The following is a 14612-nucleotide window of genomic DNA, read 5'->3' as shown; positions in this document are numbered from 1 at the left end:
ACCAAAGATCCTAGAGCTACTCTATAATCTTTGGGCAGAACGGAGATCGGGGTCTTATTCCTAAAATGGCGGACGTGACGTTCCGTGACATTGTGATCCGTACTACACGTCAGCCCATAGGGTTTTGTAGGCGTGGTCTATTTTGCTGCAACTGAATATCACACAGGGTCACGTGTGAGGAGGCGGCTGCGATTTACTGTCTGAGGGGCGGGGCTACGGCTCGACCAATAGGACGCGGTCACCGGAGGCGGAGACGCGACTGATTGGTCGGGGGTTATGAGGGGGCGGGGCTGTCTCCCATTGGCCGCGGGCGCTACCAGTCAGTGGAAGGGGCGGGACCTGGTGGCCGGTCACGTGAGGCGGGATGATGCGTTGCCGCGAACGACGGGAGGAAGGAGCAAAGGTCTGCTCCGCTATAGGATCTTTGGGAAGGAGGAGGCGGCCGAGGCCCCGCTCAACGCCGGTCGGGAGCTCAGGTAAGAACAGCCGCCGCCGACGCCGCCGCCGCGTCCTTTCACCACCCGCTCCTCCCTTCCCCAGCGCCATCCTGCGGCCGGCGACTCGAGGAGCCGGTAGCCCGAGGCGGGCGGGCGGGCGGTGAGGAGCGGGTGGATGTGAGTGAGGAAGGAGAGGAGGTCTGGGCGCCCTCTGGTCCTCCGAGTATAGCGTCTATGGTCCTCCGAGTGCAGCGCCACCTGCTGGCGGGAGTCCGTGTTTGTCCCTCTATCTGCAGCGCCACCTGGCGGCGGGAGGGGAGTTGAGTTTATTTTATTTTCACGTGAACCGAGGTTGAGTGAAAAGCTTACACAAAAAAGCTGGAGAAACTCAGCGGGTGCAGCAGCATCTATGGAGCGAAGGAAATAGGCAACGTTTCGGGCCGAAACCCTTCTTGAAAAGCTTTGTTGTTGTTGCTAACCAGTCAGCAGAAAGACAACACGTGCTCACAATCGATCCGTCCACAGTGTACGGATATGGGATGAAGAGAATAACATTGAGTGTAAGACTTGTGTGACTCAAGTGCGGAGACAAGGTTTCTCCCTGTATAAGGTCAAAAGTGATAGGAGCAGAATTAGGCCATTCGGCCCATCAAGTCTACTCTGCCATGGGTGATCTATTTCTTCCTCCTAACACCATTCTCCTGCCTTCTCCCCATATCCCCTGAAGCATACGCGGAAGTATACAAATTAGCCAGAAAAAGCAGCCTACCAGGGGACTGGGAAAATTCAGAGTCCAGCAGAGGAGGACAAAGGGCTTAATTAGGAAAGGGAAAATAGATTATGAAAGAAAACTGGCAGGGAACATAAAAACTGACTGCAAAAGTTTTTATAGATATGTGAAGAAGAAAAGATTAGTTAAAACAAATTTAGGTCCCTTGCAGTCAGAAACAGGTGAATTGATCATGGGGAACAAGGACATGGCAGACCAATTAATAACTACTTTGGTTCTATCTTCACTAAGGAAGACATAAATAATCTGCCGGATATAGCAAGGGACTGGGGGTTAAATAAGATGGAGGAACTGAGTGAAATCCAGGAAAGCCGGGAAGTGGTGTTAGGTAAATTGAATAGATTAAAGGCAGATAAATCCCCCCAGATAAGTTGCATCCCAGAGTACTGAAGGAAGTAGCCGCAGAAATAGTGGATGCATTAGTGATAATTTTTCAAAAGTCTTTAGATTTTGGAGTAATTCCTGAGGATTGGAGGGTAGCTAATGTAACCCCACTTTTTAAAAAGGGAGGGAGAGAGAAAACAGGGAATTACAGATCAGTTAGTCTAACATCGGTAGTGGGGAAAATGCTGGTCAGTTATTAAAGATGGGATAGCAGCACATTTGGAAAGTGGTGAAATCATTGGACAAAGTCAGCATGGATTTATGAAAGGTAAATCATGTCTGACGAATCTTATAGAATTTTTCGAGGATGTAATTAGTAGAGTGGATAAGGGAGAACCAGTGGATGTGTTATATCTGGACTTTCAGAAGGCTTTCGACAAGGTCCCACATAAGAGATTAGTATGCAAACTTAAAGCACACGGTATTGGGGGTTCAGTATTGATGTGGATAGAGAACTGGCTGGCAGACAGGAAGCAAAGAGGAGTAAATGGGTCCTTTTCAGAATGGCAGGCAGTGACTTGGGTACCGCAAGGCTCAGTGCTGGGATCCCAGCTATTTACAATCTATATTAATGATCTGGATGAGGGAATTGAATGCAACATCTCCAAGTTTGCGGATGACACGAAGCTGGGGGGCAGGGCTAGCTGTGAGGAGGATGCTAGGAGGCTGCAAGGTGACTTGGATAGGTTGGGTGAGTGGGCAAATATATGACAGATGCAGTATAATGTGGATAAATGTGAGGTTATCCACTTTGGTGGCAAAACCAAGAAAGTAGACTATTGTCTGAATGGTGGCCGATTAGGAAAAGGGGAGATGCAACAAGACCTGGGTGTCATGGTACACCAGTCATTGAAAGTAGGCATGCAGGTGCAGTAGGCAGTGAAGAAAGTGAATGGTATGTTGGCATTCATAGCAAAAGGATTTGAGTATAAGAGCAGGGAGGTTATACTGAAGTTGTACAGGGTCTTGGTGGTACCACACCTGGAGTATTGCGTACAGTTTTGGTCTCCTATTCTGAGGAAGGACATTCTTGCCATAGAAGGTTCGCCAGACTGATTCCTAGGATTGCAGGACTTTCATATGAAGAAAGACTGGATCGACTCGGCTTGTACACGCTAGAATTTAGAAGATTGAGGGGGGATCTTATAGAAACGTACAAAATTCTTAAGGGGTTGGACAGGCTAGATGCAGGAAGATTATTCCCGATGTTGGGGAAGTCCAAAACAAGGGGTCACAGTTTAAGGATGAGAGGGAAGTCTTTTAGGACTGATGAGAAAATCATTTTTTACACAGAGAGTGGTGAATCTGTGGAATTCTCTTGCCAGTTCATTGGCTATATTTAAAGGGGAGTTAGATGTGGCCCTTGTGGCTAAAGGGATCAGGATCAGGGGGTATGGAGAGCAGGTACAGGATACTGAGTTGGATGATCAGCCATGATCATATTGAATGGCCTAATCCTGCACCTATTTTCTACGTTTCTATGTTAATGAGCCAATATTAGGAGAAGGGGAGGTGCAACGAGATCTGTGTGTCCCTGTACATCAGTCACTGAAACTACACATGGATGTACAACAGGCAGTAAAGGAAGCTAATGGCATGCTGGCCTTCATTGTGAGAGGATTTGAGTTTAGGAGCAAGGAGGTCCTACTGCAGTTGTACGGGGCCCTGATGAGACTTGTATTTTGTGCAAGTTTGGTCTCCTAATTTGAGGAAGTACAGTCATGCTATTGAGGGAGTGAAACGTAGGTTCACAAGGTTAATTCCCGCAGGTAGACAAAAATGCTGGAGAAACTCAGCAAGTGAGGCAGCATCTTTGGTATGAAGGAATTCCTTCGCTCCATAGATGCTGCCTCACAAGCTGAATTTTTCCTGCATTTTTGTCTACGTTCGCTTTTTCCAGCATCTGCATGTCTTACTTAAACAGGTTAATTTCCGGGATGGCGGGACTGACATATAATTAAAAAATGGGTCGACTGGGCTTGCATTTGCTGGAATTTAGAAGGAAGAGAGGGGATCTTGTAGAAACATATAACATTATTATAGGATTGGACAGGGTAGATGCCGAAAACATGGCCCTGATGTTGGTGGAACCCACAACCAGGGGTCACAGTTTAAGAATAAGGGGTAGGCCATTTAGGACTGAGATGAAGAAAAACTTTTTCACACAGAGAGTTGTAAATCTGTGGAATTCTCTGCCTCAGAATTCTCTACTACAAACCCACTGACTCTCATGGCTATCTGCACTGCGCTTCTTCCGACCCTACTTCCTGTAAGGGCTCTATGCCCTGCTCCCAATTCCTCCGTCTACGCCGCATCTGCACCCAGGGCATCGGAGATGTCCTCATTCTTTAGAGAAAGGGGATTCCCCTCTTCTACTATAGATGAGGCTCTCACCAGGGTCTCCTCTATATCCCGTAGCTCTCATCTGCTCTCATTCCCCATCCCCCCCCCCCCCACTTGTAAAACAAGGTCAGAGCCCCTCTTGTCCTCACCTTCCACCCCACCAGTCGTCATATACAACAGATAATCCTCTGGCATTTTCGCCACCTCCAACGGGATCCCACCACTGGCCACATCTTCCCATCTCCCCTTTCGGCATTCCGCAGAGACCGCTCCCTCCGTAACTCCCTGGTCAATTTGTCCCTTCCCACCCCCTCACCTGGTACATTCCCTTGCAACCGCAGGAAATGCTACACTTCAAAGACCCAATCTGTCTTTCCAGGTGAGGCAGAGGTTCACCCTCTCCTTCTCCAACCTCAGCTATTGCATCCACTGCTCTAGGTGTCAACTGCTCTACATCAGTGAAACCAAGCGTAGGCTTGATGATCACTTCGCACAACACCTCCGCTCGGTTCGCAATAACCTGCCCGAGCTCCCGGTGGGTCAGCATTTCAACTCCCCCTCACATTCGGAATCCGACCTTTCTTCCCTAGGCCTCCTCCATGGCCAGAGTGAGTTCCACCGTAAATTAGAGGAGCACCTCATATTTTGTTTGAGTAGTTTGCACCCTAGCGGTATGAACATTGACTTCTCCAATTTCAGGTAGTCCTTGCTTTCTCGCTCCTTCTCCTCCCTTTCCCAGCTTACCCACAGCTTACTGTCTCTGCCTCTTTCTTAATTTTCTATTCCTATTCATAATTTATTTGTAAAAATATATTTAATCTGAGGAGCGGGGCTGCCAGTTAGTGGGAGAGCGAGGTGTAACAGGGAGAGAGAGGGGGCAGATGCGAGTGGGTGACGGGGAAAGACATTCTCGGTGGCTGCGCATACACAGACCCGCACCTCATCCGCAGCCAGGATCAAACCTGGGTTCCCAGCGTCGCAAGCGCAGCCGAACCGTCACTGGACCATCTCCGTCCCCCCCGTGTGTCCCATCCATGCCCAGAGGGATGCCGGAGATATCTGGGGCGACCCAGGACCGATGGGATACTGGCCCGGAGCAGCGACGTCCCCAGGCCCACAACCAGCACGGAGAAGCGCCAACCGCAGCCCAACCCCGCTCCAACTCCCGAGGATCCCATTCCCCGACGAGCCGGGGACCGCCAGCCGCACTCACCGCCCCACCCAGAGGCCACCGACCAACTCCCCCGGGCGCCGGTGAAAGCCGAGCACCAGCCATCAACGGGGGGGCACAAAACGCTGCAACAACTCAGCGGGACAGGCAGCGTCCCCTGGAGAAAAGGAATGGTTAATGTTTCAGAGATGTTAACCATATAACCATATAACAATTACAGCACGGAAACAGGCCATCTCGGCCCTACAAGTCCATGCCGAACAATTTTTTTCCCCTTAGTCCCACCTGCCTGCACTCGCACCATAACCCTCCATTCCCTTCTCATCCATATGCCTATCCAATTTATTTTTAAATGATACCAATGAACCTGCCTCCACCACTTCCACTGGGAGCTCATTCCACACCGCCACCACTCTCTGCGTAAAGAAGTTCCCCCTCATATTACCCCTAAACTTCTGTCCTTTAATTCTGAAGTCATGTCCTCTTGTTTGAATCTTCCCTATTCTCAAAGGGAAAAGCTTGTCCACATCAACTCTGTCTATCCCTCTCATCATTTTAAAGACCTCTATCAGGTCCCCCCTTAACCTTCTGCGCTCCAGAGAATAAAGACCTAACTTATTCAACCTATCTCTGTAACTTAGTTGTTGAAACCCAGGAAACATTCTAGTAAATCTCCTCTGTACTCTCTCTATTTTGTTGACATCCTTCCTATAATTGGGCGACCAAAATTGTACACCATACTCCAGATTTGGTCTCACCAATGCCTTGTACAATTTTAACATTACATCCCAGCTTCTATACTCAATGCTCTGATTTATAAAGGCTAGCATACCAAGGTTAGCATACCAATGTTGCCTGACCCGCCGAGCCACCGCAGCATCCAGTGTGCTTCCCCACCGATGACCGGCGCTCAGCTCCCGCTGGCACCGAGGTGGCCAGCCGACAGCCACTGGACAAGGCGAGAGGTGCAGCCGAAGGTCCCCGGCCAGCCCAGGAATAGGCCCTCTGAGAGCTGGAGCAGAACAGATCCAGGGATCCCCCCCCCCCGCTGGCTGCAACTCCGGGGCCACCACCGCTCAGGGCCGGTGCCCCACCAGTCCAGGGCTGCTGACCAACCCGGTGGGACGGGTAGATCCGAGCTGGAGCCAGTGCCTCCACCCCTACCCGTGCCGGCTGCAAGCCCGGGGCTACCACCACCCCGCTCAGGGCCAACCCGGACAATTCCGGACACCCGGACAGGGACGGGACACCCAGGAGGAGACAGGGAAGATCCAGCAGCAACTCAACAGCGTCCTGTGAGCTTCTTCCCATGATGCATGCTGCCCCCCACGTGACTGTGCAATGGCAGGGTGCGTGGCCGGCAGTCCCCCTCGGATTGGGGGTAACGTCAGCGTGCTGGTCGTGCAGCCCCCCCTTCCTCGCTTGCTTCCTCACCCCACTTCTCCCTCTCCCCTCCACTCAACTCCCTCTCCCCCTGCTCTCCCCTCATAACCCCTCTCCCTTCTTCCCCTCCCCTCACACCGTCCTCATCCCCCTACCCCACTTCCCCCCCCCCCCTTGCCTCCTCACCACCTCTCCCCTCCTTCCCCCCTCATATCTCCCCCATTCCTCTCCTCCTGCCCCCACCCTCCACCTTCACCCCACTCCCCTCCTCACCACCCTTCCACCCTTCAAGCACCAGTAATGTTCACGTGTCAAAGGTAAAACGGTTATAATGGGTGACTTCAATCTACATATAGATTGGGTGAATCAAATTGGCAGGGGTGCTGAGGAAGAGGATTTCTTGGAATGTATGCGGGATAGTTTTCTAAACCAACATGAAGAGGAACCAACGAGAGAGCAGGCTATTCTAGACTGGGTATTGAGTAATGAGGAAGGGTTAGTTAGCAGTCTTGTTGTGCGTGGCCCCTTGGGCAAGAGTGACCACAATGTGGTTGAGTTCTTCATTAGGATGGAGAGTGACATAATTAATTCAGAAACGGGTTCTGAACTTGAAAGAAAGGTAACTTTGAGGGTATGAGACGTGAATTGGCCAAGATAGACTGGCAATTAATTCTTAAAGGGTTGACGGTGGATATGCAATGGAAGGCATTTAAAGGCTGCTTGGATGAACTGCAACAATTGTTCATCCCAGTTCGGCAAAAGAATAAATAGGGAAGGTAGTGCATCCGTGGATAACAAGGGAAATCAGGGATAGTATCAAAACATAAAAATTGACTGCAAAAGTTTTTATAGATATGTGAAGAGAAAAAGATTAGATAAAACAAATGTAGATCCCTTGCAGTCAGAAACAAGTGAATTGATCATGGGGAACAAGGACATGGCAGACCAATTGAATAACTACTTTGGTTCTGTCTTCACTAAGGAAGACTTAAATAATCTGCCGGAAATAGCAGGGGACCGGGGGTCAAATGAGATGGAGGAACTGAGTGAAATCCAGGTTAGCCTGGAAGTGGTGTTAGGTAATTTGAATGGATTAAAGGTCGATAAACCCCCAGGGCCAGATAGGCTGCATCGCAGAGTACTTAAGGAAGTAGCCCCAGAAATAGTGGATGTATTGGTGATAATTTTTCAAAACTCTTTAAATTCTGGAGTAGTTCCTGAGGTTTGGAGAATAGCTAATGTAACCCCACTTTTTAAAAAGGGAGGGAGAGAGAAAACGGGGAATTACAGACCACTAACATCGGTAGTGGGGAAACTGCTAGAGTCAGTTATTAAAGATGGAATAGCAGCACATTTGGAAAGTGGTGAAATCATTGGACAAAGTCAGCATGGATTTATGAAAGGTAAATCATGTCTGACGAATCTGAGTGGATAAGGGAGAACCAGTGGATGTGTAATATCTGGACTTTCAGAAGGCTTTCAACAAGGTCCCACATAAGAGATCAGTATACAAACTTAAAGCACACGGTATTGGGCGTTCAGTATTGATGTGGATAGAGAACTGGCTGGCAGACAGGAAGCAAAGAGTAGAAGTTAACGGGTCATTTTCAGAATGGCAGGCAGTGACTAGTGGGGTACCGCAAGGCTCAGTGCTGGGACCCCAGCTATTTACAATATATACTAATGATTTGGACGAGGGAATTGAATTCAACATCTTCAAGTTTGCGGATGACACGAAGCGGGGGAGGGGGCAGCGTTAGCTGTGAGGAGGATGCTAGGAGGCTGACTTGGATAGGCTGGGTGAGTGGGCAAATGCATGGCAGATGCAGTATAATGTGGATAAATGTGAGGTTATCCACTTTGGTTGCAAAAACAGGATAGTAGACTATTACCTGAATGGTGGCCGATTAGGAAAAGGGGAGATTCAACGAGACTTGGGTGTCATGTTACACCAGTCATTTAAAGTAGGCATGCAGGTGCAGCAGGCAGTGAAGAAAGCGACTGGTATGTTAGCATTCATAGCAAAAGGATTTGAGTATAGGAGCAGGGTGGTTCCACTGCAGTTGTACATGGTCTTGGCGAGACCACAACTGGAGTATTGCGTACAGTTTTGGTCTTCTAATCTGAGGAAGGACATTCTTGCCATAGAGGGAGTACAGAGAAAGTTCCCTTCACTGATTCCTGTGATGTCAGGACTTTCATATGAAGGAAGACTGGATAGACTTGGCTTGTACTCGCTAGAATTTAGAAGATTGAGGGGGAATCTTATAGAAACTTACAAAATTCTTAAGGGGTTGGACAGGCTAGATGCAGGAAGATTGTTCCCGATGTTGGGGAAGTCCAGAACAAGGGATCACAGTTTAAGGATAAAGGGGAAATCTTTTAGGACTGAGATGAGAAAAACATTTTTTACACAGAGAGTGGTGAATCTCTGGAATTCTCTGCCACAGAATGTAGTTGAGGCCACAGTTCATTGGCTATAGTCATGAGGAAGTTAGATGTGGCCCTTGTGGCTAAAGGGATCAGGGGGTATGGAGAGAAAGCAGGTACAGGATTCTGAGTTGGATGATCAGCCATGATCATATTGAATGGCGGTGCAGACTCGAAGGGCCGAATGGCCTACTCTTGCACCTATTTTCGATGTTTCTATGTTAGTAATGTCCTGTTTGCCAGCTTGTTGACCCTCTGTGTTCCCCTCCTGCAGGGTTTAGGAGCCATTGCTGTGGACGGAGAGAAGGGGACGTAAGCGGCCATTGAGGGTGGGCGGTGAGCCTCCCCCCTTTCCATCTGCTCGGTGTGCGGACTTAGCTTTGAGGGGCTGAGCTTCGATGGAGGACCACATGACGGGGCACAAGGAGAAGCGTTATGAGTGCGACGTGTGTGGCAAGGCCTGGCAGTACCCGAGCCATCTGGACAACCACCGCCGGGTGCACACGGGAGAACGTCCCTTTGACTGCTCCGAATGTGGCAAGACTTTTATCCAATTGTCGGGGCTGCAGGTGCACCAGCGGGTGCACACGGGAGAACGCCCCTTTGAATGCTCCGACTGCAGCAAGAGATTCAAGACGGCGCAGGAACTGATGATACACCAGCGGGTGCACACGGGGGAGAAGCCCTATGGCTGCTCCATCTGCGGCAAGAGGTTTACCGGTTGGTCGGGGCTGCAGGGGCACCAGCGCGTGCACACGGGCGAGAAGCCCTATGGTTGCTCCACCTGCGGCAGGAGCTTTACCCATTTGTCGGTGCTGCAGGGGCACCAGCGCATGCACACGGGCGAGAAGCCCTATAGTTGCCCCACCTGCGGCAAGAGCTTTACCAATTTGTCGGGGCTGCAGATGCACCAGTGGGTGCACACGGGAGAACGCCCCTTTGACTGCCCCGACTGCGGCAAGAGCTTTACCAAGTTGTTTGGGCTGCAGGTGCACCGGCGGGTGCACACGGGAGAACGCCCCTTTCAATGCCCCGACTGCGGCAAGACCTTTACCCAATCGTCGGGGCTGCAGAGGCACCAGAGCGTGCACACGGAAGAACGCCCCTTTGAATGCTCCGACTGCGGCAAAAGCTTCAAAACGGCGCGGGAACTGAATATACACCAGCGAGTGCACACGGGCGAGAAGCCCTACGTTTGCTCCACCTGCGGCAAGAGCTTTGCCCAGTTGTCGGGGCTGCAGGTGCACCGGCGGGTGCACACGGGCGAGTAGCCCTACGTTTGCTCCATCTGCGTCAAGAGCTTTGCCCAGTTGTCGGGGCTGTGGGAGCACCGGCGGGTGCACAGCGGTAAGCGGCCCTTCACCTGCTCCGATTACGGCAAAGGCTTTAAGACGTGCACGCAACTGAAGGTGCACAGGCGCCTGCACACCAGGGAGCGGGCCTACAACTGCAGTGACTGCGGCAAGGGCTTCACCTGCTCCAGCAACCTGCTGAAGCACCAGCACACCCACACCAGCGAGCGCCCCTTCACCTGCACCCACTGCGGCAAAGGCTTCACCCAGTCCAGCAACCTGCTGTACCACCAGCAGGTGCACCCCGGCGATTGTCCCTTCCCCAGCCCGGTGTGTGGAGAGCACTTTTCCATGTCCAGCCATGCCCTGTCTCACCAGCGGATGCACACCAGTGGCCAGCCCTGCGACTGCCCGTACTGCGGTGAGTCGTTTGACACCTCGCGGAGGTTGCGGCAGCACCGGCGGGCCCATGCCAGCAAGTGGCTGCTCCCACTGCGGTGAGCGTTTCAAGAACGCACATGGGCTGCGGGAGCACCAGCGGATACACACCAGAGAGACCCTTTGAGTGCACTGGGTGGCAAGGGTTTCACCCGCATGTCCAGCCTGTGGCAGCACCGGCGGTGAGCGTCCCTTCCCCTGCCCGTCAATAGACAATAGGTGCAGAAGGCCATTCAGCCCTTCGAGCCAGCGCTGCCATTTATTTTGATCATGGCTGATTGTCCACAATCAGTATCCCTTTCCTGCCCTCTCACCATATCTCCTGACTGTGCTATCTTTAAGCATCCAGAGAATTGGCCTCCACTGCCTTCTGAGGCGGAGAATTCCACTCTGTGTGAAAAGGTATTTCCTCATCTCCGTTCTAAATGGCTGGAACACAAAATGCTGGAAGGAAGATGTGGATGGGGAGGTGTCCACTCTCCTGCTGCCTTCTGTAGTCCACGATCATCTCTTTAGTTTTGCTGACATTGAGAGAGAGAGGGGTTATTTTCCTAGCACCAGCTGTTTAGTGCCTTTACCTCCTCTCTATAGGCCGTCTCAGTGTTGTCTGTGATCAGGCCCAGGATGGTCTGTAATGGAGTGACCAGAACTGTATGCAATACTCCAAATGCTACCTGACCAATGTCCCTTAAAGCTGCACATATACATTCCTCTCTTCTTATCTCACACCATTTTATCTCCTTATTTTCTCTTGCCCCAGTCAATTCTGCTGATCACCCCTCATCTGTTAACATTGTGTCAGTCTGAAGAAGGGTCCCAACCCTGAAATGTCACCTGTCCATGTTCTCCACAGATGCTGCCTGACCCACTGAGTTACTCCAGCACTCTGTGAAATGTCACCTGTCCATGTTCTCCACAAATGCTGCCTGACCCGCTGAGTAAATTTAGCACTTCGTGTTAGAGTCATACAGTGTGGCTCAAAGATCCTATAGCGAGCAAGATAGTGCACTCCTGTTAAAACCAATGGGCTGACGTGTAGTACGTGTAATATCAGCCTTTTCTTCAGCCATTTGAGAAAACCCGACTCGACTTTGTAAATCCCTCTCGCAGTGTAATCAGCGTTGCAGGGGAACAGTTTGTGTGTGTGATATAGTGTTAGACCCATTATTCATAATTCTGTTCATTCATAATTCTGCTACTTTTTGTTAATGATTAATATGTCAATAAATTATAATTCTGTAATTTTCTTTTTTAATGGTTTTTTTAGTTTTCTTTTGAAAATAGGTGCAGGAGGAGGCCATTCGGCCCTTCGAGCCAGCACCGCCATTCATTGTGATATTGGCTAATCGTCCCCTATCAATAACCCGTACCTGCCTTCTCCCCATATCCCTTGACTCCACAAACCCCTAGAGCTCTATCCAACTCTCTTAAATCCGTCCAGTGATTTGGTCTCCACTGCCCTCTGTGTCAGGGAATTCCATAAATTCACAACTCTCTGGGAGTAAAAGTTTTTTCTCACCTCAGTCTTAAATGACGTCCCCTTTATTCTAAGACTGTGGCCCCTGGTTCTGGACTCGCCCAACATAGGGAACATTTTTCCTGCATCTTCTTGTCCAGTCAATTTATAATTATATATATTTCTATAAGATCCCTGACCTTTTTGTGTTAGCTGTTCAGGATGAGGGACGTGGGGGGTGAGATGATGAACGTTCCACTTACCCTGCAGCTCATCCTGGGAGGAGTAGCCAGATGGGCACGACAAGTAGATGTTGGAAGAAGTGGAAGGCGCTGTCAGTATCCCCATCCGGTCGCATGCTCTGTTGAATATCTCTTCGTAGCTGTCCTCAAAGCTGGATGGCCCTGTGACTGCTGGATGCCAGATACAGGTTACCGAGGCAAGTCATCACAGGAAAATATTACAGCACCTCGTATTTCGCTTGGACATCTTACAACCCAACTATATGATGTTGACCTCTAACTTCAAGTAACCCTTGTTTTCCCTCTCTCTCTCTCCATCCCTCCACCATCCTAGCTCTCCGGCCAGTTTAACTGTCCTGATTACATTTTATCTTTGTATGTTTCGTTGTCACCTTCCCCAAGCTAAGGGAGGGGAGAGAGAGGGAGAGAGGGAAGGAAAGAGGAGGAGAGGAGTGGGGAGGAGAGGAAAAGGGGGGTGGAAGGGATAAAGGGGGGAGAGGGAAGGGGTGACGAGAGGAGATGGGGGATAAGGGAGGAGTGGAGGGGAGGGTGTATAGGAGAGGGGAGAAGTTGTGGGGAAAGGAGGAGAAAGGAGAGCAGAGGAAGGAACATGATGGGATTGAAGGGTAGTGAAGAGAGGAGAGGGGAGAAGAGTAGAGCATGGGGCAAGAGGAAAGGAGAGGGGAGAGGAGAGGTGATTGGGAGAGGAAGCAGAGGAGGAGAGGGGAAGAAAAGAGAGATGAAGGGAATAGATGAGGGGAGGGGGAGGGATCGGCTTGTACACGCTAGAATTCGGCTTGCACACGCTAGAATTCAGAAGATTGAGGGGGGATCTTATAGAAACGTACAAAATGCTTAAGGGGTTAGACATGCTAGATGCAGGAAGATTATTCCCGATGTTGGGGAAGTCCAGAACTAGGAGTCACAGTTTAAGGATAAGAGGGAAGTCTTTTAGGACCGAGATGAGAAAATCATTTTTTACACAGAGAGTGGTAAATCTGTAGAATTCTCTGCCACAGAAGGTAGTTGAGGTCAGTTCATTGCCTGTATTTAAGAGGGAGTTAGATGTGGCCCTTGTGGCTAAATGGATCAGGGAGTATGGAGAGAAGGCAGGTACAGGATACTGAGTTGGATGATCAGCCATGGTCATATCGAATGGCTGATCATCCCAATTGGCCATTGGGCTCGAAGGGCTGAATGGCCTCTACTCTTACACCTATTGTCTATGCATCTATGTATGAGAATCTTGGAGAGGCACTCCAATGTATTGTAAATGCATGAATTTGATTGGATTGCTGCAAAGGGAATGTAAATAATGTTGCAAGACAGCAAGAAGAACAATCTTCCTGCATCTAGCATGTCCAACCCCTTAAGAATTTTGTTAGTTTCTATAAGATCCCCCCTCAATCTTCTAAATTCTAGCCAAGTCTATCCAGTCTTTCTTCATATGAAAGTCCTGACATCCCAGGAATCAGTCTGGAATCTTCTCTGTACTCCCTATATGGCAAGAATGTCTTTCCTCAGATTAGGAGACCAAAACTGTATGCAATACATACTGACAATTACAAAGATCCTTGGACCTTCCTTATCTGAGCTGCTGATCTGGGACCTAGACTTTCTGGCACCAGCTAGCAGCCTGTGGCTTCTTATACACAAATGGCTAAAAGGCCTTTTGAATGCATGAATCCTCTGCTCTATTTTGGCTCTATTTTGGCCAGGATTTACAAGAGAAGCAGGGAGGAGAGGGAGAGGAAAGGGGAGGAAAGGAAATGAGGAGAGAGGAAAGGAGGGGAGAGAGGAGGGTATGTGGAGGAAATGTGAGGGGAGGAGATGAGAAGAGAGGAGAGGATAGAGGAGGGGAGACAATCTCTCACCTAGTCCATTTTGTTATTATCTTTGTTGCTAGTTGTGAGGGGAGAGAGGAGGGGAGTAGTGGAGAGACGGACAGAGGAGGGGAGATGAAGCATAGCAACATAGAACATAGGTGCAGCAGTGGAGGCCATTCGGCCCTTCGAGCCTGCACCGCCATTCGATATGATCATGGCTGATCATCCAACTCAGTATCCCATCCCTGCCTTCTCTCCATATCCCCTGATCCCTTTAGCCACAAGGGCCACATCTAACTCCCTCTTAAATATAGCCAATGAACTGCGGCCTCAACTACCTTCTGTGGCAGAGAATTCCACAGATTCACCATTCTCTGTGTAAATGAAGGGGAGCGGGAAATTGAGGGGAGCAGAGAGGAG

General features: G+C 50.0%; 1 protein-coding gene across 1 annotated transcript; it reads left to right on the top strand.

Annotated features, from left to right (window-relative positions):
- The first annotated feature begins 324 nt into the window (after positions 1-324).
- LOC129694685 (zinc finger protein 239-like) lies at positions 325-11910 on the top strand. Its single transcript, XM_055631419.1, has 2 exons — positions 325-476; positions 9213-11910. Exon 2 carries the CDS (start codon positions 9337-9339, stop codon positions 10207-10209), a length of 873 nt encoding a protein of 290 aa, XP_055487394.1. The 5' UTR covers positions 325-476; positions 9213-9336; the 3' UTR covers positions 10210-11910.
- The last annotated feature ends 2702 nt before the right edge of the window (positions 11911-14612 follow it).

This window comes from Leucoraja erinacea, unplaced genomic scaffold (assembly GCF_028641065.1).
Source record: "Leucoraja erinacea ecotype New England unplaced genomic scaffold, Leri_hhj_1 Leri_755S, whole genome shotgun sequence".
Lineage (NCBI taxonomy): Eukaryota > Metazoa > Chordata > Chondrichthyes > Rajiformes > Rajidae > Leucoraja > Leucoraja erinaceus.
Note: the sequence above shows the minus strand (reverse complement) of the source record. Positions and strands in the feature narration are given on the sequence as shown.

What these genes read in the sequence shown, in the direction of transcription:
- LOC129694685 (XM_055631419.1), top strand. Translation starts at nt 9,337, where the DNA reads ATGGAGGACCACATGACGGGGCACAAGGAGAAGCGTTATGAGTGCGAC.